The sequence below is a fragment of the Pinus tabuliformis genome, chromosome J (assembly GCF_031772625.1).
Source record: "Pinus tabuliformis cultivar Carrire ecotype Pingquan chromosome J, CPIR1, whole genome shotgun sequence".
Lineage (NCBI taxonomy): Eukaryota > Viridiplantae > Streptophyta > Pinopsida > Pinales > Pinaceae > Pinus > Pinus tabuliformis.
The window spans coordinates 170,302,793-170,330,591 of NC_142295.1; the positions used below are offsets into that span (position 1 = coordinate 170,302,793).

At 39.8% G+C, this 27,799-nt stretch overlaps 1 protein-coding gene across 3 annotated transcripts in view; it reads right to left on the minus strand.

Moving 5' to 3' along the window:
* Positions 1–9,600, minus strand: part of LOC149226209 (S-adenosyl-L-methionine-dependent methyltransferases superfamily protein) — a 208,961-nt gene extending 199,361 nt beyond the window's left edge. For 2 of the 3 annotated variants that reach the window (XR_016247011.1, XR_016247010.1), the window contains exon 1: positions 9,243–9,600. Coding sequence is in view for 1 of the 3 variants with exons in the window: in XM_089375235.1 (XP_089231361.1) it covers positions 9,243–9,426 (184 nt within the window). In the remaining 2 variants the exon portion in view is untranslated. The remainder of the gene's footprint in view (positions 1–9,242) is intronic. The other variant, XM_089375235.1, reaches the window with a different exon arrangement.
* Positions 9,601–27,799: the final 18,199 nt, after the last annotated feature.

A 27,799-nucleotide genomic window follows, 5' to 3' on the forward strand; every position in this document is an offset into this window, starting at 1 on the left:
TGCTGTGCCAAGTGAGGAGATGTTCAAGGACTCCATCTCTTCCTGGATGTATCTGTGTAGGCAGCCGCGGTATTTGAGTACCAGATGTAGCTCAAAATCTTTGATACCCAACTGTGCGCGAAGGGTATGAAAAATGTTTGTGAACTCCGGCACATCGTGTTCTTGTCCCTACCGTAGTGTGGTCCATTTGATGTATTTGTCCTCATAGCTTTTGACAGGGTAGTACTGCTCCTTAACGGCATCCCGGAAGTCATTCCAAGTGGGTGCGGCTGAAAATAGTGAGCCTATACTTTCATCCTTCTGCTCGCAGTAGGTTTCCCACCAGTCCTTGACGTGGAGGGCTGCTTTGAGAAGAGCGAAAACAATCTTTTCCCGACTTGAAAATTCATGAACAGAAAAATATCATTCTAGCTAATTTAACCATTTATCTATGGCATCTGCATCTATCTGACCCTCGAATATGGGGATTTCAAAATTAACTTGTACCTTAAAGGGCGTGGCGTTTCCAGAGTAGCTGCTGGAAGCCGATGCGTCGCTTCTGGGTAGCCGCTGAAGGATCTGGGCAAAGCTATCCATCATCGCGTTCCGTTGTCGCTCGAGGGCTTCTTCGAGCAATATTTTGATAGGATCTCCTGCCCCCTCGTCTTTCCTCTCATCCGCCATGGGAGGCCGTCAGGATTTGCGAGGCTGGTCTTGCAAAGGTTCGACCAGTTCAAGCCCTAACTCCTTATATCCCGACCTTGTTGGGGACATGCAAAGAAAAACAGAGAAAAAGCAAACCGCTTTGATACCACTAATCCGGACTTAAACAGGAACGCAATAAAACACAGAGATAACCATAAAGACAGATATGTAGCGGAAATAATACTTCATTTCATTAATGTAAAATACTGAAATATGCTTACAACCAAAAATGGAAATAAACCAGCTAGGGCGATGGTAGCTTATCTCTGAGAAGAGATGTGGCGGCTACATGCCTCTGTACTGTCTTACAATGAGGCTCGAAGGCCTATTTATTGTTGAGAAACAATTGAAAACCCTTAACATTCCAAAACCTAACCCTAGAAGATGAAACGCCAAACTGTGGGCCCCGTTTGGGTAAATTGGTACATCAACTTCCCGGGGTCGTAACTTTGGCATACGATCTTCGTTTGACGCGTACAATAGCTCGTTAGAAAGATCTATCCGAGAACTACCACTTTGGGAGGCAACATCGGTCCACGGATCCATGTTGCCCCAGATTTCCCAAAAAACGTCGTTTAGGGCCTCAAAACGGCTCCGGAAGTTCAGGACCGAAAAACTGCTAAAAATAGTAAACTGTGCTATAATTTAGGAAACTGAAAAAGCTGAAAGAGACAGTTGTGGGGGTCCAAATGGGATAGGTGGGTGGCCACCAACATCCACCTAGATCAAATTACAAGTCAAAGATCTACAATTTCCATTTTCGCTTTTAAATATTTATGGGCCTTACTGTAAAAGAATCTTTTTGGGAGAATCTAGCTTCAAGAAGTACCTTGTTGGATCCTTTCATAGTTATAGGCAGGGATTTAAACTTTTCTTTGGGGATTCGGGAAATTTGGGGTCCTTCTCCTCGCCCCGACCCTTTGCATTGCTTATTTTTCAAAATTGGCTAATGGATGTGGAACCTATCAGGATTATGTCCACCTAGTCAAATAGTCGCTCAAATGGCTTTGAAGTCTCAAAGAGACTAGATCATTTTTTGGTGACAGAAAGTTTGATAGATGTTGGTTCTCTTTTAAATCAACAGTTGAGCTTGGGGGGATCTCAGAACACAAACCAATTCTCTTACATTTCTCCTTCAATTATGATGCCAAAAGGAACCAATTTCATTTCAATCCCTCTTGGCTATATGCAAAGAACTATCGACTAATGGCATAAAATCTTTATTGTCATTTGAGATTGGATGCATCCTCTTCTTATATGAAGCAGTTTGCAAAGAATCTGACAGTTATCAAAAAAGCCTCCAGGTCTTGGGCTAAGAACTATTATGCAAGACAGCAGGCAAGACTCTCAGATATCGAAGGTAGGCTGGAATATATGGTCGTTCATATGAATTACAATGCAGTGTCTGAAGATCAGAGGAAAGATATTAAAGATCTGGAGGTAGAGCACCATGCAATCCTTTTGGAGGAAGAGGAGTTATGGTGATTAAAGAGCAGGGCCATATGGATCAACGTTGCAACAACAATACAAAAATTTTCAATCAGTTTGCTAATAGGAGGAAACAGGCAAATACTATCTGGAGCATCCAAGACCCGAATGGCCATTCTCTTCCTACATTCGAGGAGAAGGCAGAGGAGGGTGTGTGGTTTTTTAAAAGCCACTTTTTGGCCCCTCCTAGGTGTCCTATTCAGGACATTTTACAAGTTGTTTCAAAATTTCCAAAAATTATATTAGATGAAATGAATGGATTCTTCCTAGAAGAAATCTCTAAAAAAGAACTTATGGAGGCGTTAGACTCAATGGATTCCTGGTTGAATCCTATCTTGATTTTATAGACACTATTAAAGAAGATTTGTTGAAAGTCATCAGGGAGTCTCGGGCCACTGGACTTGGCTCCTTCAACTCCACTTTTCAATGTATCATCCCAAAATCCCTAGAAGGTTCCTCCTTTGCAGATTTCAGGCCTATTGCTTACTACAACCTCATTTACAAATTAATTTCAAAGATAATTGCTATAAGATTAAAGCCCATTTTGAGCTCCATCATATCAGAAGAGTAATTTGGATTCCTTCACAGGCACAATATACATGATGCAATGTTGGTTGCCTAAAAAGTGTTCCATTCTGTTAAAACCTCCTCACAGAAAGCGACGATTTTAAAACTTGACCTTTCGAAGGCTTATGATCGAGTGGATTGGACCTTTTTGTGGTTGGTGCTCATACAAATGGTGTTAGTGCTCCCTTTTGTAAACTAGATCATGGGTTGTGTGTAATCAGCATCTTTCGCAATGTTGATAAACAGAGCTCCTTCAATTTCTTCCATGCTTCTAAGGGGTTACAACAAGGATGCCCCCTTTCTCCTCTCCTTTTCGTGATTGTAACTGAAGTTTTCAGCCAACTAGTAAAAAAAGTAGTTAGTAGGGGGGCATGGTGTCCAGATATCGGCGAATGTTTCAGTTTCTCATTTACATTTTGTGGATGATCTTTTAGCAAGTATCTCGAGTGATTTAAGATATATCACTGCTCTCAAGCAATCTTTGGATCTTTTCTGCCACATCACTAGGATGGAGGTCAATGGCCAATAGTCTTGTATCATTTTAAATAGATGTGAAAATGGTTTGGTTGATCAAATTAATCCCTCTTTGCTTTCCCAGAAAAATTATTGGATGACTGCTTAAAATACTTGGATTTCTATATCAAACCAAACAAATATCATAAATTCGATTGGTTATAGCTGGTACGTAAGGTGGAAGCGCGCCTCTCATTAGTCAAATCGCTTCCTCTCTCGAGGTGGTTGATAGATTCTCATCAAGTCTATTATCGATAGCATCCTTGTATACTGGAATTCTATTTTTGGGATCACCAAGGGATCCTAAGTACAATCAGGAAGGTCAACTTTCGTTTTCTGTGGATAGGCCAAAGTGATCACAAAGGTTTTCCTCTGGCCAGTTGGACTTGCATCGTTACTCCTAAAGAACTAGGCAAATGGGGCTTAAAAGAGCTCTACCTATTCACAAAAGCATTGGTGGAAAAGAGTTTATGGAGGCTCACAGAGGACCCATACTTGTGGTCTAAGGTGATACAAGCTAAATATTTTTTCGAGTCTTTCATCGTTGATTGGTTTAGGGAGCCCGACAAATCAACTAATTAGTTGTGTGGAAAACTCTAGTCAGTGTTTTCCCTCTAGTGGGAAAGTGGATAGCTTGAAAGGTGGGCGATGGCACCAGGTACGCATTAGACGAGACCCTTAGTATGGATCTGGGAATGAATATCTACTTTCTGCTCCACTCGTGAATGCCCTTGCACAACAAAATATCCACTTCCTAGTTCATTATGATGCTCAACAACCACAGATTTGAGGTCGTCTTGGCTCGAGATCTGTGACAAACCTAGGTTTGGGGGATGAGCTAGCCCATGAGTGGGATCACTACATTGATTTACAGGTATAGAATCATATTTTTCTCATAGATGCTCCTGATTAACTTATGTAGTCTAAGAATCCCCTCTCAGGAGCTTTTATTTCCAATCTTGGATCAAAGAGTGGTATGAAGACACGCAATCTAATCACAGAGTTTGGTGGTGGAAGTATATATGGATCATCAAAGTCCCCTTAAAGTCAATTCTTTGTACCTGGCTGGCCCTCAATAACAAACTGCTTACTTGGGACAACCTTCGCAAACGAGGTTAGCATGGCCCAAACCAATGCCCTTTGTGTCTACAAGAGGAGGAATCCATCTCTCATCTTACAAGCTGCTCTTACATCTCAAAGGTATGTGAAATACTCTGGACGCATGTAGATTTTGGTGGTCTGATAGGGTCGTTTCCTTTTTTAAGGGGCTTCCCTGCATTCTTATTTCAAACATCTAGTACTCTCAAAATCATGCAGCCTTTCATGACAAATTCATCCCCCCAGAGGTACGTGCTGGGAAGGTGGCAGCCAGCTCCATGGAATATAAGTCAGATCTTCCTTCAAAGAATTCTTGGCTTCCAGTTATGCCTGAAATTGATTTTGGTTTTCCATGGGGTTACTATGCCGGTGCAAGCCAAGGACACCCTCCATGTTGTGGTATTAGGGTTGTGTTATATTTGAGTCATATACATTTCTTATATGTGCATTACACAGCAAGGCATGGATCCAATAATAAAGCGAAATTTGCAGCTCTCTAGGTCCTGTTAGAAATCGCTTAGAAGAAAGGTGTGACAAGGTTACAAATGATGGGCAGCTCCAAGCTCGTTATGGATTGGGCAAATCGCGAGATAAGTGTCAACATCATTGGCCTTGACTCCCTCATGGCAAACATCATAGATGCTCAGAAATCCTTTTCCCATATTAGTTTCTGCCATATCCTTCGAGAACTTAATACTGAAGTTGATGGTCTATCCAAGGAAATGCTACAACTTCCTCCTAGCTCGATTGATCTTTATGAATTCGCAAATGGCATTGAGACCAAGTCAATAGAACAAATATAAATTTTTGAAGCATGATATGTTTTTTCTTGAAGCTCAAAATACAAAATCTGCTTTTGGGGGGAGGGTATGGATACTCCCTGGATGCTACAAGTTGTGATATTGTTTTGTTGATGGAAGAAGGCAACCATGTTCATTATTGACAAAGTTAGACAGAATCGTCCAAAAAGGCATTAGTCATAGATAGATAATGTATATATTTTATCTCAATAAAATAGACGTCTTTTTTTCTCTTGAAGAAAAAGCATACTATTTATGGAAAATCTTAGTTGATTATTGCATGTTAAATGTATCTTCCTTAAAATCCATAGGGGACCTCCTACAAAGCTTCCCCTGTTAAATTTCTCCCCTTACAAAAAAGATAGATAGGGTTTGTACTATCTATCTTACTCCAAGCATTAATTCATTTTCTCTTAAATTTTTCCCTAGAGGCACCATCACCCAAGTAGGGATAGGCACTAGCATCCTTGGTGTTGGTTAAAAACTACAAAAACTCCAATATTTTCCTTCCTTTTATTTTTCTAAGTCCTTCAAAGCAAGCCGCTAGGGCTATTTGTAGGGTTGAATTCAATCAAGGCCTTTATAAGCTGGAATTTAACCTTGTTGATTTTTACACTCAAAATCTAGCATTCTACACGATTAAATTTGCCCTAGAATGTTTGATGTCATCCTCTCTGAGTAATTTGTGCCCTAGAAAAACCCTAACCCTAGCTAGGGCTTCAACTTAGGGCTTAATTTGAGGGTTTGCCTTCTCCTTTGTTGATTATATCATTTGCAAATACTTTCTTCTAGCTTGTATGCCTACAAATTCCCTTATTGATCTACATATTGAAACCCTAGGTCATGCTTACCTCTTTTAGGGCTTGGTATATGATAAGTTGCTCCTATACAAAAAGAATTGTGTCTTTGTCCACTAAAGAGTATCTTTACCTAGTCCACATTTACATCACCTTGAGCCATATAACCTAAAATACCTTTAGGTGATCATTGGGAAGCCTCCCTTGAGTAGGAGGAAGATTGTTGTAACAATGGCAATATTCCTCATTATTGTAACAAAGTCTAGCCTTTGCCTTGTCAAGCCATTCACAAGACCTGCTAGATTTTGAGACAATAGTCATCATCTTGTTTGGCGTGTGGGAGTGGAGACACTAGCAAGGATTGACATTGATGCTATAATGGGTTGCAGCAAAGATAGAATTCTACCTATGGAATTGGTCACTCGTTTAAGAGAACAAAGGAAGACTAATCATATTACTATCAATAAGCCATTGGATACAACTTTATGGAGGCAAGGATAGATGAGTTTAATAGACTTAGGACTGGTTGGAGACTAGGTGAGGAATTGGGAATTCTTTATTTTAGAGCTTTGTCGTGCTCATATCCGGTTTAGAGAGAACCCCAACGAACTGATTTGGATTTACAATAAGTCTGGAGGCTCATATTCAGTCAAACTAGGATATTATGCTTTATCTTCAAAAGGGGAAAGGACAATTTGTTGGTGGTGGACAACTTTATGGGAGGTGAAGGCTCCAACTAAAGCCAAAGTTCTCATGTGGCTTACACCTTCCAATAGGTCATGACATGGGATAAATTACATAAGAGAGGTAAAATAGGCGCTAGCAGATGTTCGTTATGTAAATCCTAGGAGGAATCAAACTCTCACCTTTTCCTTAATTGTTCTTATTCCTCCCAAGTATGGAAGGAGGTTGAAGGTGCTCTTGGTATGAACTCTCCATGGGAAGGAATAAACATGAAGAATTGCTTCCACACTTGGTTCACCAAAGGGTATTGGAGATATTACATGGGGTACTTTTCCTGGTTTTGTGGGGAATTTGGTTCACCCGAAATGCCTCTCTCTTTGAAGACATTCAGACTCCATCTTTCAAGTATCAACTCAAGTAATGGGATTACTCTACTTCAAAATAATGCCAAAACAGTCAGCTCCTAGGAGAAAGGATGAATTGCAAATTGACAAGACCTATCCCTGGGAATAGCTTGATAGTGCTTGCCAAGGGGACAATTGGATTTGACTTCTACTTGCATTTTCTAACAATCATTTCTTTCATTTTAAAGCAAATCTGCGAAGTGGTTCAAATAATAAGGGAGAACAATTGGCATTATTTTACTTATTAAAATCATTAATATTCAACGAGTGACCACAAATGTGAGTCAATGGAATTAAAAGGTGCATCCAATAAGCCCCAAGGGTTAGCTCAACTGGTCAAATAAGTGTCTTGCCGTTCGGGAGGTCACAGGGTCAATTCTCCCCGAAGCCCTTGGGGTTAGGCCTAGCTATTGGCCGCGGGGCTTGATACCCTTGATCAAGCTCAGATATTTCCGTGGACATAGCAGCCACCCAGTGACCGCGGGTGTCCGTGAACCACCCGAGGTTTACAAAAAAAAAAAAAAAAAAAAAGTGCATCCATTGCAAATAAAATATAAAAGCATGAAAACAACTCCTAACAAAGCCAAAACAAACAAAAAAGCTAAAGGCATATATTATTATAATCATTACTTGGCAACTAATTTAAGAGAATATGAACCACAATTTATTCAACTTACTGGATCGTAAAATCAAGTTTTACTATTGGTTGGTGAATTATTTCGTACCGTTGGAACCTGGATCTTCTAGGATTTAGAGGTGACCAGACGACACAGCTAGTCAAGGCGTCAGCAACAACCGAAAATTAGCAGTGAACACCCACTAGCCACAAAACCAACTATGTGCTCTTAAACAACACAGAAGCAAACACTGGCATTTTGTATTCCTTGAGAAATACAGACGGACAGTTTGAAGAGAGACGAAATAAATTTGGAGTCAGGACTCCTAACTTCACAGCAATTTTTCCCATGATTCCCAGTGGACCCTTATGATCCCCGAAGATATGAAGGGTGCTTTCGCCCACGCCATGACATAGACAATTTTAAATCAAAGTCAATCAATCGAATGATGACAGAAAAGTTTCTAGTTCGTCTAGAGCCAATTACCGAAAATCCTGACCAATAAAATGGAAGGATTATAAACCTCTAAGATAATAGATAGCGATGCTGTAAATAGAGACATTGCAAAACTCATTTTAGCAGTAGTTCACATCCAGGAGCTACTTGACCATATTTTGAATTAAGCAGTTTTAAAAGGCTTCTTATACCAGTTCATCTTCCTCATTTGCCCCTACACATAAAACTAGAAGAAAAAGGGGCAAAGAGAAATTTAAGTTGCCAATTAGGCATTGGTTCAACGGTGAGATTGATGGAGTGCTATGCCAACCACTAGGGTATAATAGTTGTGATCTGCCACACCCGCATAGCATTAGATAAGGAATCGGGGCAGGGACCGGGTGCAAGTTCAAGGCAATTTTGGCAGAATAACGACAACCTCAGACCTGTCATCTAAGTTGAAGGAAGTCTGCTCTTTGCGGTGCAGCCCATTTTGCATATTTTTGAAGCACTTCCGACTCAAAAAACACAATAATAAATTGAAAAACTGAAATGATTTTGATGGTGGAATCACGATTCAGCGGTGAAGAAGCTGGTGTGTCGGGCCACCCACCAAGGTTAAGTCACCCAGAGACACGAACAAGCGTTTAAAGATCTACAATAATAAAATGCAAACTGAGATGATTTTGCCAGTGGTGTCACGATTCAGCGGTGAAGATGATGGTGTGTCAGGCTACCCACTAAGGTTACGTTATCCAGACACACAAATAAGCGGTTGGGGTCAGGTGCAACTGCTTAATGGAAAAGTACCCTCCCGTGGCACATTAACCAAAGAAAAGTGTCTGTGATTTAGTAATTCACCCTTCAAGGGTCGTCTTCAACTTTAATACTTGTGGAATTGAAGAAAGCATGGACTGGAATGGATTTTTTAACCCATCAAAGCATATCTTCCTGAAATGGCAGTGTGTATATAAATACGGGTATCTGTGGTTGAGATGCATCGATTTCTGACAATGTCTTTCACTGACAAAGAAGACATTCCTCTGTTTGAACCGATAAATCCATGAAGCTTTGGTAGCCTTCCTACGCAGACCTCTGGCTATTTTCTGGAGCAGAAATGTATTTACAGTTAAGGCTCCACTAAGGGTAGCTTACCTAGCTGAGGAGAGTCCTCCATGGCCCCGACATTGCTTGTTGTATGACAGAACAATCTGCAGCGCTCGTGCAAAGAACTGGAACACAACTTCAAAGTATATCCATGCCTGCTCGCACAGAGGGCGCGTATGCTTTTTGAAGAGACGAAGATGTTAGAAAATATACTAGCGTTTGCAAGTGCCATCCTTCAATTAAAAGCTACCCGAGCAAATGAACGAAAAGAATGTTTTGCAGAACGGGAGGATTATTTCTAATGGGAACCAGCATTGCCTCAACGTCAAGGTTGAAGGCCTATTTGTCTTGTGGGCAGCAACATATCATATCAATTCACCTTACCAGTAAGCCAAAATATAGTACTATAATATCGTTTTGTTCAACCACGCGAGTGAACTAAAGACACGGACATTAACTTCCTAATGTGTTTTCAATCATAATTTCATGCAGGAGAATTCAACGAACGAAAAAAAGTGATTTGAGTATTTCAAATAATATTAAAATTTGAATCAAATACATCAAGGTATTAATCACTAATAAAACTTAAATCATTACCTCTCTTTTAGTACAAACAAAACCAAGAGAGTTCGAGAGAAACTTTAACAAACCTTTCATGAGCTTTGCTTAGGTAGACAAAGTCTCGGTGTTATCCTTGTTAAGGTTTTGAGAGGCTTACATGAGGTCACATGAGCTTTCCTAAGAGCTTTGTTTTGTTTAGGAAAGTTAAAATTTGGTTTTTAATTTAAGTAATGATTTAGCTTTAAATAGAAAAGTCTTAAAAAAAATTTATTTTGATCAACATGCATGACATAAAGCTTAAAAAAAAAATTGTAAGCAAGGCTCAGAACTAGACTTTACAATTAAATAAAGTATTAGTTTTATATCTTTCTCTGAATGCTCCCAACAGGAAATACAACTCTCACTACAAAATTTTCCCTATCAGGTTTTGGATCTACAAGTCGGACTGAATTATCTAGGCTTTAGGCTCAAAGCGGACGGATACAAAATCGCTAATTGGAATTGGCTGATTACAAAAGTGGAGAAAAGAATAAATATCTGGTGTCATCGCTTCCTATCCAAGGTAGGGAGACTGATACTTATCAAAGCAGTATTAGAAGCTACCCCTGTGTTTTGGATGTCCTTGGCATGGATCCCCATGGGGATTCTTAATAGAATCCAAAAAGTTTGCAGCCATTTCCTGTGGAGGGGACAAAAGGATGGGAAGTTGTATGGCTCGGTTAAATGGAGCAAAATTGCAATCCCCAAAAAATGGGGAGGATGGGGATTAAAGCAGCTTCTGGCTTTTGCACAAGCTCTGGCTGCTAAGCAACGCTGGTTACTCCTGAAACACAAGAGTCTCTGGTCGGAGGTGGTCTCCCACAAATATATCTGGACCGGCTCCATAATTGAGTGGATAAGACAACCCTCTTGGAACATAAAAGGTATCTCAGTCATTTGGAGGGCCATTCTAAACACCCCGCCCATTATCAAAAGAGGTCTTAGATGGAAGATTGGAAATGGAGCATCAGTGCGCATTGGGATTGATCCCTGGACCAGCAGTGGGAATGTATATCAACTACCACCAGATTTGATCACATTCCTCAACAACATTGGCGTCCTGTACATATCGCAACTTGGAGACCACCAAAACACTACCTTTCTTTTACAAGCCTGGCACTCTGGTGCGGAGTGGAATATCCCGATTCCATGGGAAAGACCGTGGAAAAATTGTATACAAGCTCTATCAGAATCCCACATTCGTCTAAATGAAGACGAGGATGAACTAATTTGGGGTCTTTCCAAAAAGGGTCATTACTCATCCAAGCAAGGATATGACCTCATTCAAGCAGAGGCTAAATCGGACAGACTAAAGAGTTGGTGGACTCAACTTTGGAAGTTAAAAGCTCCCCCGTGCACAAGATTATTAATGTGGAATATTCTTGAGGATAAAACACCCACAGGAACTAATCTAAGGAAAAGGGCTTACACAGGACCTACTTGGTGTGTACTCTGCCATCAGGAGGAGGAATCGAATCAACACTTATTCCTCACATGTTCTACTTCAAAACTGCTATGGACGCAAGTATTGCATACTCTTAACATTAACCAAAGCTAGCATGGTGCGGATATCCCAAGTGCCTGGGACAACTGGTGGGGAGAAGCAACTGATCCAAAAATTAGAAACCTGTCGCTACTGGTCTCTTGGCACATATGGTTGGGTCGCAATAACATCATATTCCGATACGGGCTTATAAATTGGGCCCTGATTCCACCTAAAATTTGCTCGAGCTTTGAGGAACTCCCAGCTAAAGAATATATCAACAAACCCAGGATCATCACTCAGGAACAGATTGATAAAACTCGGCCCTGGGCTTATTTTGATGGGGCTGCACAAGCCCAGGGCTGTGGGGGAGGCATAATTTTCCATCTATCAAACACACATTTCTTTCAGATATGCATGGGTTTGGGCGAGGGCACAAATAATTATGTAGAGCTGATCACCCTTCGACACTTGATTCATTTTGCCATTCTCAAACAGTGTAGACACATCCAAATATTTGGGGATTCCAAAATTGTCATAAATTGGTTTAACAATACAGCTACATGCCATGCATATTCTCTAAGAACTATTATGGATGATATTGTTTTTCTAAAAATACATTTTGATCATATTTCATGCTCTCACATCTACATGGAGCATAATGAAAGTGCGGACAAGCTTTCGAAATAAGTAACGCATCGTCCTCGAGGAGAATGGCTGATCACATAACATTCACCGGAAAGAGTCTACCAGTACTTTCACAGGCCATACATAGACCAGGAACTTCGGTGGGCGGATAGCCCCTAAGATCTACAACACTTTTTGTTTATTTAATACAGTTTTCAAAATTTGTAATTAGCACTTTTGGGCTTCTGAACAGCTATCACCCACTGGTGATATTTTGGTTATGTAATATCATAGATGTACAGCACACCCTACTGGGTCTACATATTACCTTTTTGGAACTATATCAGCTGACTAAGGTCACAGTATTTGCATATGCCTATGGGCATCTACATCATGTAATTTTCAACATATAATGGAAATTACGATATTTTCTCCCCGGGAAAAAAAAAGTATTAGTTTTATAATTAAATAAAGTATTAGCTATACTCTATATGAATTTTAAAAAGAAATAAGTCTTAAAAGTTTTTACTTTGAATAGCATGCATGTCATAAAGTTTAAAACTTTACTCTTCTTGGTGAAGCTCGCAACAAGACTTTATAATTAAATAAAATACAAGTTATGCTCAAGATGAATTCAAAAAACAATCCTTTAAAAAAGGGTCATCAAGTATGTATAGTTGCAAAAAACCAAGAATTTTATCAAACTCAAAGAATTACACTTCTTCTTTTTTTAGTGAATGAACTTTTTGGGCTTTGGGAATTAGGGTTTTAGCTTTGCATTGTAGGGTTTGCTATCTTGCATGTTTGTTGTCCCATTGTGCAAGGAGGCTCCATGTCCTCCATGATCGAGGGGGTTAATCCCCCTTACTCCCACTTTAAAGATATTATCAATAGCCCCCAAGTTGCCACAAATGTTAATTGTTGCACATATTCTACTAAATCTATAATAGACATGATCCTCAGTATCTTTACTAAGATGCCAAAATACAAGAAGCTTGTCCAAATATAACAGTTAGACTTGGACTTCAACAACAATGCGAGAGGATGTCTAAACAAATCAGTGACACACCAAGCTATACCATCGATGCAAGATAGGTGGAAAGTGGAATCCAATACATAACAAAAACATGCCATTGTATGCAATTATTAGGCATGTGGCCCTCAAAACCAAGAAAAAAATCATGGGTCAAGACCCATTTGAAGCAAATCGCCATCATCAAACTGTTGAATTTTATAATTATGGTCAATATTCATAATTAATATCTTAGCCCTTTGATCTGAACTTAAACTAGAACACAACAAATTACAAATATAACCATAAATACTAAGATGCAGCAAAAGTAATACTTCATTTCATTAAATCAAAATACTGAAATATGCTTACAAACATAATGGAAATAAACTAGCTCAGGCGATGGTAGCTTATCTCTGAGAAGAGATGTGGCACTACATGCCTCTGAATTGTGTTACAATGAGGCTTAATGGCCTATTTATTATTGAACAACAAGGGAAAACCCTAAACAACCAAAACCCCAACCCCAAGAGATGTAACACCAAGAGTTTGTGGGCCTCGTTGGGGTTAGTTGGGCAGCGAACTTCCCGGGGTCATAACTTGGCCATATTATCTTCATTTTGCGTATACGATACCTTGTTGGAAAGGTCTCTCTGAGTACTACATGATTTGCCGCAAGTCCCAACCTATGGTTATAGGCCTGCTGCGGACCTCAAAAAAACGTCGTTAAGGGGGTCAAAACTGCTCCAGATGTTCAGGAAAGGAAAACTGCTAAAAATAGTAAATGTTGAAATAAACAAGGAAACAGATGAAACCGACTGGAGTTTTATGTGGAATAGGCGAGTGGCCACCAATATCCACCTAGATCAATCCTCCCCCCTTAGGAAGCAATGGTCCCCATTGCGTGCAGAGCCTACACGAGGTGAGGAAATTTTTGTTGAACCTAGTCCCTATTGAACCTCTTGCCCTCGTGAAGGAGTTGGCCTGCTTTGACAACTCGATATAGTTGGATCCTTTGTTGATGAGTGTTCTTGATTTGTGTGTCCATGAGTTTATTAGTTGTGGCATGTTCCATGCAGTCCGGGTTGAGCTATGTTGGTGTGAGTTGTTCTGCAATGTCGGATGTGTCCAACAATGATGGAAAGTATGACCGAATGCGATCTACATTGAACACTGGGTGCAAACCAAGGAATGGTGGGATGCTGAGCTCGAAGTCATTGTCACCTACAGCCTTGGTGATGGTGTATGGCCCGTATCGGAGTGGATGAAGTTTGCAGTGTGGTCTAGCAAGGTGTTCCTTCTGCAAATGTAGCCAAACTTTGTCGCCCACCAGAACTTATGCGGTACTCGATGTTGATCATGGAACTGCTTGTACTTAGCATTAGCTGTGTCCAATATATCATGGACCTGCTCGCGGACGTGTTGAATGCGGTCAATGAAGTTGTTAGCCCTGTCAGCATCGGACTAGACATGAGCCGAATATGCCTAAGTAGCTGCAAATGGTATGGCCACATCAATGGGACATAATGGCTAAAATCTCAGCCCTACCTGAAAGGGGCTATGGCCCTTTGAGCTATGGAGAGCTTTGTTGTAGTTGTGTTGGACATAGGGGAGACTTTCATCCCATGTGCGTGGATGCTTCGAGCTGTACATGCACAAAATGTGTACAGTCATCATGTTGACAACCTTTGTTTGGCCATTCATTTGGGTGTGGAACATCGTGGACTTAGTAAGTTTGGTATCCAGCGTCGACTAGAGACTTGACCAAAATTCAGTTAAGAATCTGTTGTCCTGATCTGAGATAATGGACTGTGGGATCCCAAAGTGTACCTACACTCGCTCAAAGAAGAGCTTAGCAGTGGCCTCTATTGTGATACTTTTCTTGTAGGCCACCAGGATGGCCATCTTAGAGAATCTGTCGACGACCACGAAAATGCAATAGTTGTCGTGCTTAGTAGAAGGAAGGCCCAACATGTAATCCATGGAGATAGATTCCCAAGGTCGACTAGGAGTAGGTAGAGGAGTATATAGGCCTTGCTTCTTGATGGTTGGTTTGGCAATGGTGCAGGCGGTGCAGGATCTAATGTACTTCCCAACATCCTGACGAAGTTTCGGCCAATAAAAATACTTCTGCAGTACCACCATTGTTTTCGCTACTTTGAAATGTCCAGCAACTTGACTGTAGTAAGCCTCCCAAATCATCTTGGCATGCTTGCTTGAAGGAACACAGATGTGTCCCAGTTGGCATAACAGTGCATCCTGAAGGTGAAAATTTGGAACTTGCTTCCCTTCCAGGAGTGTCTAGTTTGTGTTGTCGAATTTTGGATTGATCTGGTAAAGATGCAGCCACTCTGAAGTCTCGTGCCCACAGGAGTCGAGCACAGTGATCAGCGCCATGACTGGTGGTCGGTTGAGGAAGTCTGCAACATTATTGGTGTTGCCTTTCTTATACTTAATGTTCAAATGGAACTATTGCAGGTAGGTGGACCATTTATAATGGCAATCATTCTGCAATTTCCCTTATGTTTGTATGAACTGCAGGGGTCAGTGGTCTGTGTGGATGACCATTTCCTTCCCCGTAATGTAATGCTTCCATTGATGGCAGGCCTGCACAATGGAATACATTTATTTATCGTAAGTGGGATACTTTCGGACTATGTCTGAAAGTGTCTCACTATGGTAAGCCATTAGATGCCCCTGCTGAGTAAGAACTGCACCAATAACATTGCTAGAGGTGTCGGTCTCAATCTCAAATGGTTGTTACAGCTCTGGTAATGTGAGCACTAGTGCAGAGCATAGGCGATGCTTTAACTCAGCAAACAACTTTCGTTGGGTTTCAGACCAAAAAAATGTTGCTTTCTCTCCACCCTTGTTAACTTAACTTAAAGGCCAAGTGATATGAGAGAACCCCAACACGAACCTATGGTAGAAATTGGCAAGTCCCAAAGGCCAATCCCGAATTACTTGTAACTTGGTTGGGTCCACATGCACACCTTGCTCATCAATGATGTACCCCAAATATTGAACCTGGATCATGCCAAAAGTGCATTTCTCCAAATTGGCACACAACTTGTGTTGTCGCAGGGTTTGAAGGACCTGTCGGATATGGTGGAGGTGCTCTTCCCAACTCTGGTTGAAGATCAAGATGTCATATAAATACACCACCATGAATGCATTGGTGAAGGGTCGCAAAAAGTCGTCCATCAATCTCATGAAGGTTGTGAGGGCATTCGTTAACCCAAAAGGCATGACCAACCATTCGAAAAGGCCCTCCTTAGATTTGAAGACAGTCTTCCACACATCGGAGGGTTCGATAGGCACCAAGTGATAACTAGACTTCAAGTCAATATTGCTGAAATATTTGGCCCCCTTGAACTAGTCCAGAAGGTCATTAATCTGTGGGATGGGGTACCTATTCCGGACAGTGATCTTGTCCAGCACCTGATAGTCAATACAGAGTCTCCAAGTCTCATCCTTCTTCTGTACCAATACAATCGCGCTCCCATAAGGTGATGAGCTTGGCCTGATGTGCCCTTTCTACAATAGCTCCTGAATCTACCTCTTGATCTCATCGTTTTCCAGAACATAGCATCGATAGATCGGTCCATTGGGTAGTGACGCACCCAGGGTCAGATCGATGGAGTGCTTGACCTGAAAGTGCAGAGTTACCTCTATAGGTGAGGCGAAAATGTCTCCGTACTCCTCCACGACCTTGTCCATATGTTGTTGTTGTGTAGAGGAGCCATGTCTGGAATTCATGGCCATAACCTTCTCCTTGCCTCGAGGGCAAATCATAAGGAGAACAAATTTCGTAGTATGGGAAATGATCTTACTGCATTGCTTTGTAGTGATAAAAGAGATGGTGGTAGGCGGGGCTACCTCCGGTACCCTGTACAACTTATTGCCCAAAGTAATAATCACAGAGCAAGGTCTAGACTCATATACAACATCTTGCTTCCAAAAGTATGGCTGTCCTAATAATACATCACAAACTTCATGAGGAGCAACATCACACAGTGCCTCATCCGTGAAGGGCTTGATGTTGTAGGGAAGGCGACACTGTTGGCTGACGCGGAGATCTCGTCCTTAGTGAAGCCACCCAATGGTGTATGGATATAGATGTGCTATCGTCGATAGGCCCAACCGCTTCACGGACTTTGCTGAAATGAGGTTCTTTTGGCTTCCTCTGTCGACAATGAACTATGACGGAGAACCCTTCACCCACATCGGTGAGTGGAATAGGTGTTCCCCCTACTCTCGATCTTCAAGGTCATTCTTATGGATCTTGGTGGTGGCCATGGTGGCACTAGGCTCCGCAATGATCTGCTTCCCTTTGTCATTCCCCTTGTCGAGTTTTGACTTCGAGTCAGAACATGCGTCTGAATCGAAAGCCTTCAGCTTGGCCACCAGTGACTGCTTGGCCCGACACTCACTTGTGTTGTGAGTGTAGCTCTTATGGATCATGTCCTTCTTTATCTTCATGGTGTTGTTTTTTGCTTCCGACTTCGGCGAGTTATCCTGGGTCTTCCCGCCTTAGCTTTGGCCTTTGATCTATGGTTTGGGGGTGCCTTTTCCTTGCTTCGGATCTGTAGATCCAAAGTCTCACTTCTTCTTTTAAACTTCTACTCAATCTTAACAGTGTATCGGTATGTCATGCTGAGCGAGGAGATGTCCAGGAACTCCATCTCATCCTGGTGTACTTGTGTAGATAGTCGTGGTACTTGAGTACCAAATGCCACTCAAAATCCTTAATACCCAACTTCGTGCGGAGGGTGTGGAAAACATTTGTGAACTCCAACACATCTTGGTCCCTTCCCTACCGTAGCGTGGTCCACTTTATGTATTTATCTTCATAACTACCAACATGATAATATTGTTTGTTGATGGCGTCTTGGAAAGAATATCAAGTGGGTGAGGCAGAAAACAGTGAGGCTTCCCTCTCGTCCTTTTGTTCACAGTAGGTTTCCCACCAATCCTTGATATGTGGGGCGGCTTTGAGAAGTGTAAAAGAAATCTTTTCCTGATTGGAAAAGTCATGAACTAAAAAAAAAATCCTTCCAACATATTCAACCATTTATCTTAAGTGTTTGCATCTATCTGGCCCTCAAATATGGGAATATTAAAGTTAACTTGTACCTTAAAAGGGGTGGCACCTCCAAAGTGGTTGTTGGATAAATATGCATCGCCTGTGGGTAGCCGACGGAGGCTCTGAGCAAAGTTATCCATCATCGCGTTCCTCTGTCGCTCAAGAGCTTCCTCAATAAATATTTTGAAAGGATCTCCTGTCCCTCATCTTTATTTTCTTCTTCCATGGGAGGCCATCGAGGTTTGTGAGGTTGACCTTGCAAAGGTTCAACCAGTTCGAGCCCTAACTCCTTATACTCTGACCTCGTTGGGGACATGCAAAGAAAAGTAGAGAAAGAGTAGACCGCTCTGAAACCACTGATCCAAAATTAAAAAGGAACGCAACAAATTATAGATATAACCATAAATACTGAGTTGTAGTAGAAGTAACACTTCATGTCATTAATATCCAAATATTGAAATATGCTTACAAACAAAATGGAAATAAACTAGCACAGGCGATGGTAGATTATCTCTAAGAAGAGATGTGGCAGCTACATGCCTCTAAACTGTGTTACAATGAGGCTCAAGGGCTTATTTATTATTGAACAATAAGGGAAAACCCTAAACAACCCAAACCCTAACCCCAGTAGATGTAACGCCAAGAGTTTGTGGGCCTTGTTGAGATTATTTAGCCATCCAACTTCCCGGGGTCGTAACTTGATCATATTATCTTTGTTTGGTGTGTACGATACCTCATTAGAAAGGTCTCTCTGAGTACTACAAGATTTGCCGCATGCCTGTACTTGTGACCATAGGCATGCTGCAAACCTAAAAAAAAACGTCGTTTAGAGGTTCAAAACTACTTCGGAAGTTCAGGACCCGAAAAAATCCTAAAAGTAGTAAATGATGAAATAAACAAGGAAACAAATGAAACCGATTGGAGGTCTAGGTGGAATAGGTAGGTGGCCACCAATATCCCCCTAGATCACCCTTGAAATATATAATGAAAATGTAAGACATGTTGTTAATGTCATTTTATTGTTAGCCCTTGAAAAGATTAATATAAGACATGCTCTTCATGTTGGTTTCAAAAGACAAAATTTCGAATTTTGAATTTTGAATTTTTTGCTCCAAACTTGTCAAGTCAACCCTCCTTCAAGTCAAGTCGGCCCAGAGAAGAGACACCCATTAGTCCAAGAAGAACCTATATATATGGCACTTAACCTCCTCCACAAGGCACCATTCAACCTCACACAGAAGAAGATATGTTCCGGGAATCCAATTGAAGAAGAAGAAACACAAAGAAGGACAAAGAGGGAAAAAAATTGTCTGTAGCATCTCTCTCTCTCTTTGACTTCTCATGTGTGACTTTCTGGGCATATTCTAGGCAGCAAGTCGAACTTTTGGGCAATAGGGCCAAAATTTTGGGCAAAGTATTCTGGGCAAAAGGGTCGAGTTTCTAGGAGGCCAAATTATTTCGGCCTATGTAGATTAGATAGGGGTGAGTTTGCTAGGCTTGAAAGGAGGGTAGTTTGACCAAGTTTGACCATCATATTGACTAGCATAATTAGGTATTTCTCTTGTTGAACTAGATAATTTCTCTAAGGAAAAGTTGTTGGATTTTCCCCCGAGTGAGTTTTTCCAAGGTAAATCTTGTGTTGTCTTCATACATTGTGATCTTTATTGTCCTTGTGCCTTTATGGCTGAATTTATGAAGTGTAATTGCTCAATGATAAACCAGAAATGCTAAAAGAATATTTACATCATTAGAAGTGATTATTAGTTTTCAGAAATTAGTGCTTGTATCTATTGCACTTGAAAAATAACATAATATCAGAGCTTTAGTGAAGGAAAGGACATTGAGATCACTCTTGAAGAGCTTTGGTAAAGGAAAGGGCTTTGAAGATCACTCTTAAAGAGACCTACATCTACAATCTTATTGTTTGTCTATAACCATGGGTTCCTCTATGAAGTTAGAGAATAAGCTAGAAGGAGCTACAAATTTCAAGGCTTGGAAATCTAGGATGGATCTCATTCCTGCAAAGAATGATGTATTGGATATTGTGAATGACAAGGTTAATAAACCTTCATATGATGAAGCAAAAGCAAAGTATGAGAAGGATGACATAACAACCAGAAGTATTATTGTGGATTCTATCATAGATCATTTGATTCCATATGTTACAAATCCTAACAACTCAAAGAATATGTATGATGCCTTAGTTGGATTATACACCATCAATAACATTGGTAAAGTAATGAGTTTGAAGAATGATAAAGAACTTGTGACTACAACAATTAATGGTTTCCCTGAATCATGGGATTCATTTACATCTAGTATTTGTGGCAGGAAGGAGATTCTGAGTTTTGAAGAACTATGGATCTCATGTACTCAAGAAGAATCTAGAATTATATCAAAAGGAAAGATTCAGAGATTTGAAGAACGTGACTCTTAAGCATTTGCAACATGATCTGAGAAGGCTTGAGGAAGAAATAAGTTTGGCTTCCAAAGAAGGAATGAAGGTAGAAAACCTACTCCTTGAGGGAAGAATAATATGTTGAAGATTCAATGCTATAATTCTCACAAATTTGGTTATTATATAATTGATTGTCCTAAACTATCGAATGATAGAAAGAGAAAGGGAAAGTAGCATGCTACCACAACAAACGTTGATGAACTTCCAAAGAAACCCAGGAATGAAAGTCCAAGTGACAAAGATTTGTTCTGTTTTCTTGCTCTTATAGGTTCTATTGTAGATATAAATGACATGTGGTTGGTAGATAGAGATGCCTCAAGACACATTTCAGGAGATTGTGGAATCTCACAAATTTGATGGAAAATAAATTATCTCAAAAGGCAGAGCTTGGAGATAACAACAATTATGAAGTCAAAGGCATTGGGAAGACTTCCATTGAGCTAGAATCAGGTGAAAACATTCATCATAGCAACATACTATATGTACTAGGTTTGAAAAATGAATTTGGTTTTTATTTCATGTTTAGAAGCTAAAGGAGATAGAGTAGCATTTATTGACAGTAAAGTCCTTGTATGGCCCAAGGGCTCAAGTATAGACTCTATTAGAGTAATTGGAGTTTATGAAGGAAGGTTATATAGACTCTTAAAACAACCAGCTCAAGCATTAGTGCATAATGATATCAATCCATGTGAACTATCACATAGAATATATGCTCATCTTCAGTATAGAGCTTTGCCAACTTTAAATCAGATGGTTTCAAGTGTTCCAGAATTGCAAATGGAGCATGAAGGAGTATGTAAAGGTTGTGTGCTCGGGAAGAATGTCAAGAACTCTTTTCAAAGCAATGAAAGTAGGTCCAACAAAATTTTGGATCTAGTTCATTTTGATGTATGTGGTCCTTCCTCAAGAGTTAAAGGACCCACAAGAGCTAAATAACCACTCTAGGTGCCCAAACCCTGAGTTAACTTGCCTTTTCAATGATATAGACTCCCAGTAACTTGCATAACAAGGAAATCCAACGACTGTAACCCTCCAGTCACATGGATAATCTATGTCCCAATGACTGCAGCCTATATTTCCTAGTTCTGAGCATGCAACCCTAGAATCTAAGCCACTTTTTCAGGGCTAGTATCCAAACCTCTGCCCAAAACTTGATAGAATTTTCCAGAATGATGAATGACACAAGGGAAAATCCATTAATGCAAAAATTGGTCAAGAACATCACCTAACTAGGCCTAACCATGAAAAACATTTCATCAAACACATTGTGAACATGTAATCTACAAGTTATAAATGCATATCTGAACATAGGGGTCTCATACTTATCTAAAAATCCTTAAGAAGGTCTAATGCCCTCTCATAATAGCTACAATAACATCTATTAGTTCATGCATTCAATAACCATTCATTTACTAATCAAAACATGTTAAGAGCCATAACTAGAATTTGTCTCGAAACCATGCTTATAGCCAATATATAACCATAATAATAACAAAGATAGATCAACCATCAAAGCCACATAATAACAAGTATAAATACAAGAGGAAAAGATCTCTTATTAAAATATGCAAGAGCCAACCAAGTAAAGGACTTCCATGTCCCACCTGACCATAGATTGGGCTGAACCAAAATTTTCTTTCAGCCAATCACCCCCATGCCATATTCCATGCATGAATGTGGGACTCACAACAAAACAACCAAGCTTCCTTAAGCTTTACCACAATTCTGCCAAAACCTGTCAAGGGATTCCTATGCCCAAAACAAGCACCTACACAATCCAGGTTTTATTGTAATCTCGTCATTACTGATCAAGGGATTCCTATGCCCAAAACAAGCACCTCCACAATCTAGGTTTTATCATAATCTCGTCATTATCGGTCAAGGGATTCCTATGCCCAAACAAAAATGTACATTGTCAGGCTTTACCGCAATCCCAACAAAACCGATCAAGGGATCACTAGGCCCTAAACAAGCTTGGATGACTCTGAATTTCTTCACCAATACATTGAGGAGTTTGTTTATCTCCACCCTAAGGCTTTATTGTAAACCTGCCATTACCGGTTAAGGGATTCCTCATGTTGGGAATTTTCATATGACCACCTCACCCGGTTCCAAAACTATTCGGCTATCCAAAGCTCAACTAAATGAAAGAGCCCCATCACACCATGGTTATCTATAAATGGTAAGGCAGGGCTGAAACCACTGTCACACCTTGCGAAACCCATGCCAATGGCATCAAGAGAATCAACTACACACATGCATGTACCATGCATGCCAAAACCAACAAGGAAATCATACATGCAGCACGACACCTGCAAGTAATCCCGTTGTAGCCGCTTGATCCAACTCTTCCTTACTTGATCATCACTTTCTTGTCCTTCCTTTGTTGAGTGTTCCAAGAATGCTCTAAGTGTACAAGAGTATGAGAGAGAGAGCTCCAAAATTGAACTGACAAAAGCTGTGAACTGACCCTTAGAAGCCTTTTTATCATTGAGGCCTTTATTTTCTTCAATTTCCTCTATTTTCCTTCAACTTTTTCCTCACATGCAACATGTGACCTTTCACCTTTCTTTTCTCCTATTTTCCTTTATTTTCATAAAAAATGTCAATTAATGCATATTTGCCTTTTCAAAGCCTTTTCCATTGCCTTTGCCAATTTCCTTAGCCATAATAAACCACATGAACACCCACTAGTATGTTTGCCCAACATTCAGCTTGCAATACGTGTCCCATGACCTTGGTCTTATTTTGTCTTTATTAAATTTATTACATGAACATTTAATCTTGGGCTGTTACAATGTTAGGTCCCTATAATAATAGTGATTCCCCAATTACTATTGTCATTATAGCCCTTATTGTTATTGTTGTGCCCTATTGTCCCCATATTGTTATTATTGTGCCCCATAGAAGCCCACTATTGTTATTGTTGTGCCCTTATATTATTATTGTTATGTCGGATTTGATTATATTGTGACCCCTTAGACTCCTATATATAGAAAGGAGGTTTTGTCATTTGTGTCAACCAAGAATTGTTCATTTGTGTAATGTAAAGGAGGTTGCCCCCTCGAAGAGGCTGATTTTGAAGTTGTTGATTTTGAAGTCATTGTGTATTTTTCACTATAATTTATTTTCTACGATGTTTCAGAAGCCAAAATTAAAACCCATTTGAGATGAAATATTTATGAACCTTGGGTACGAATTTCAGATCTTGTATCGCTATATGTTTGGAGAAATGATCCAAGGAAATTAGGGTTTTTGCAGGCGCTCAAATTATATCTCAAACAGGTGACTTGGGAAAAATCATCATAACTTTCTGTCTAAGCATCAGAGTGAAATTTCGTAACAAGTTACAAAAAGAGGACAGCTTGTACTTTTCTATTTATCGGTCTTAGGACCTAAGGTCGAAACAATGACACTTGGCACTTCGTACAAGTTTGCTCTGTTGAACTAGTATATAATCAGGTCATTTTGGGAGATTTGGCATAACTATTCCTTGGAGAATCCAATATTGATTAGACTTGTGGGGTTGGAAAGAGGGCTTAGAGGGCTACCACAGGACGAAATTTTAGACCTTGGAGATCTGTAATTACAGAGATACAACAGATTAAATATCGAGTTCCTACAAAGTGAAAAAAAGGTGTGTAGTTTTTTTTTTATTTTGCATAAGTTTGGTTTGAAAAATTAGTTTGAAGGAATTTAAAGGGCATAGTGAAGCATAATTATCATTAATTGATGCCCCGAAGAAAGAAAATGGAAACACCTAGTAAGCAACCTGAAATCTCTAGCATGACTCATGAAGAAGAGGAAGAAATGCAACATGATATATCAAAATTACGAGACCAAGTGCAACAAAATTCACTCTCACAAAAAGTAACAGAAGCTAAGATGGATGGTTTAAAGAAAGGCATGGAAGCTAATATGGATGGCGTGGAAGCTAAGATGGATGGTTTAAAGAAAGGCATGGAAGCTAATATGGATGGTTTAGAAGTAAACATTGAAAATTTGAAGAAAGGCATGGAAGGTTTGAAAGGAGGTTTGACAAAGTTGCTACAAGAAATGCTTCCTAATAGCGAAAAGGTAGTAGAAGAAACTCATAATGAGAAGAAAAGAAATGTTATCATGATTTCATAGACTCTAACGTTGGATTGAATACCCACCATGTTCCAAAGATCGATATGAGGAAGTTTGATGGCACGGATCCTGTAACATGGATACTACAGATGGAGCAATATTTCGATCTCCTTAATGTGCGAAACACACAAAAGGTGCGCATTGCAACTTTATATTTGGAACCAAATCAGTTTGTATGGTATCGATGGCTTTGCTCTCGTAAACAAATTGTCACTTGGGCAATTTTTATGGAAGAAATGATAACACATTATGAGGATACAAAAAGCAAAACTTTTTTTAGCCAATTGGTAAATATCAAACAAAAGGGTTCAATGATGGAGCACATTGAGGACTTCCAAAAATTGAATATAAGGGTAAAAGATATTTCAGAGGAGCATAGGATTGATGTGTTCATAAGGACTTTAAAGGATAACATCCAACATGAGGTTCGCCTTTGGGGACCTGATTCATTGGAGAAGCCATTCAGGTTGGCAAGAAAAATGGAAAGAAAAATTATGGCAACAAGGAAGCCTACCACTCACAACTATAAAGATGGAAGTGTTGTTGCCTTTTCCCCATGGTTGGTTCCACTTTGGCCTTTTTGCTATCTGGTTTTTTCTCCCGAGTACTCAAGGTTGTTTATTTCCCCTTTATTTCCTTTGCTAGGGTTTTGAATTTTTCTCATTAACTTTTATTTAATTTGTATTTTACTCGTATTATTTGATGGTTACTAAAGTCTCCCTCTTTTCCTTTTACTAGATTTAGTTTCCTATAGTCTTACCTTTACCTAGGTTTTATTTTTTGTGATACTTATAAATCTTAAATTTAGTCTTATTAACTAATTTATGGGTTATCTAATAAAACTTTAGACCATTATACCTTTAATATTTAATTTAACTAGTTATTTATATTTAATTTATCCGATAAATCTTCATAAGATTTACCCTTATTGTATTACCTAGGAAGTTACAAATATAGTTAAAGTAAATAAATAAATGCACTTATGATCATGCTAACTAATTAACTAACTATTTATTAGTTTTATAATAGTCCTTTAATAATACATATCTTAGGGTAGTTTTAAAGTATTAAAGAGGATGTAAAAATATTTAGGTATGAGGTTTGATGTTTAGGTTCTTTAAAACATTTAGTTAATTATAAACAAATTTGTTTGTTAAAAATAAAAATAATAATGAATTGTTAAAAAAAAAATTGACTTCTTTCCCTGTCTCTTGGTCCAGTCAAATGTAGTTGTTGCCCTGTCCTTTGTAGTTGTTTCCTTGGTCAAAAGTAGTCGTTGAATGATGGATCTCTGTATTTAACTTGGGGCCATGATCTGATTCTTCATCTCGTCCTGACAATGAACCACACTTGTTGGTTCAAAACGCATCGACAAATGAATTTCGATGTGATTATTGCCAAAAATCATATTAATAAAAAGAAACCTTACTGACCTTCCTCAAGGAGTTACAGGACCAACAGGAGCTAAATAACCACTCCATGTGCCCAAACCTCGAGTTAACTTGCCTTTTCAGTGATCTGAACTCCCAGTCGCTTTCATAATAAGACAAGCCAATGACTGTAACCCTCCAGTCGCATGGATAACCCTGCCACCTAGCGACTATAGTCTAGATTTCCCAGTTCTGAGCATGCGACCCCAGAATCTGAGCCACTTTTTTAGGGCTAGTATCTATTATCCAGAACTTGATAAAACTTTCTAGAATGAGGAATGACACAAGGACAAAGCCATTAATGCAAAAAATATTCAAGAACTTGATCTAACCAGGCCTAACCATGACAGACATTTCGTCAAACACATTGTGAACGTGTAATATACAGGTTATAAATGCATATCTGAACATAGGGGTCTCATACTTATCTGAAAATCATCAAGAAGGTCTAATTCCCTCTCACAATAGTTGTAATAACATCTATTAGGTCATGCATTCAATAACCATCCACTTACCTATCAAAACATGTTAAGAGCCATAATTAGAATTTTTCATGAAACCATGCTTATAACAAAAGTAATAACAACGATAGATCAACCATCAAAGCCACATAATAACAAGTATAAATACTCATGATATTCAAGAGGAAAAGAGATCTTATTAAAATATGCAAGAGCCAACCATGCCAGGGTCTTCCACGTACCACCCGAACATAGATTGGGTTGAACCAAATCTTTCTTTCAGCCAATCACCCTCATGCTATATTCCAAGCATGAATTTGGGATTCACAACAAAACAACCAGGATTTCTTAGGCTTTACCGCAATCCCGCTAAAACTGGTCAAGGGATTCCTAGGCCTGAAACAAGCACCTACATAATCCAATCTTTACTGCAGTCCCGCCATTATTGGTCAAGGGATTCCTAGGCCCAAAAAAAAAACGTACATTACTAGGCTTTACTGCAATCCCACCAAAACCGATCAAGGGATCACTAGGCCCTAAACAAGCTTTGATGCCTTTGGATTTCTTCATCAATACCTTGAGGAATTTTCCTGTCTCCACCCTTAGGCTTTAACGCAATCCCACCATTTCCGGTCAAGGGATTCCTAGGTCCTTGGGAATTTCCCTGAGACCACCTCACTCAATTCCAAAACCATCTGACAATCCAAAACTCAACCAAATGAAAGAACCCTACAACATCATGGTTATCCATAAATGCCAAGGGAAGGTTGAAACCACTGTCACACCAAGTGAAACCCATGCCAATGACAACAAGAGAACCAAATACACACATGCATATACCATGCATGCCAAAACTAGCAAGGAAATCATACATGCAGCTTGATACCTACAAGTAATCTCGTTGTAGCGGCTTGATCCAACTCTTCCTTGCTTGATCTTTGCTTTCATCTTCTTTCTTGTCCTTCCTTTGGATACCTTTCTCCAATGCTAGAGTGCTCCAAGAATACTCTAAGTGTATGTTGTAGCGGCTACAACCACCCTCCAAAATTTTGGCATGCACCCAATTTCGGAGCCTCCCTTGAGAGTTTCACTTGATGACTACACACACTCGGGTTCACTCCATGAGCTCGCGTGAGTCTTCGCATTCGCCTTCCTTGTTCATTTCACCAAGTCTTGCATGTTGATGTCAAAGTCATGCTTGTGACCATGTTCTGGTTATGCTCAAATTCTTTGCTTCGTGTGTACTTGTTGTGTTTGCTATGAAAACATCTGTCGCACTCACACACGGAGTCACATTCACTGTCATGCAAGCGTCGT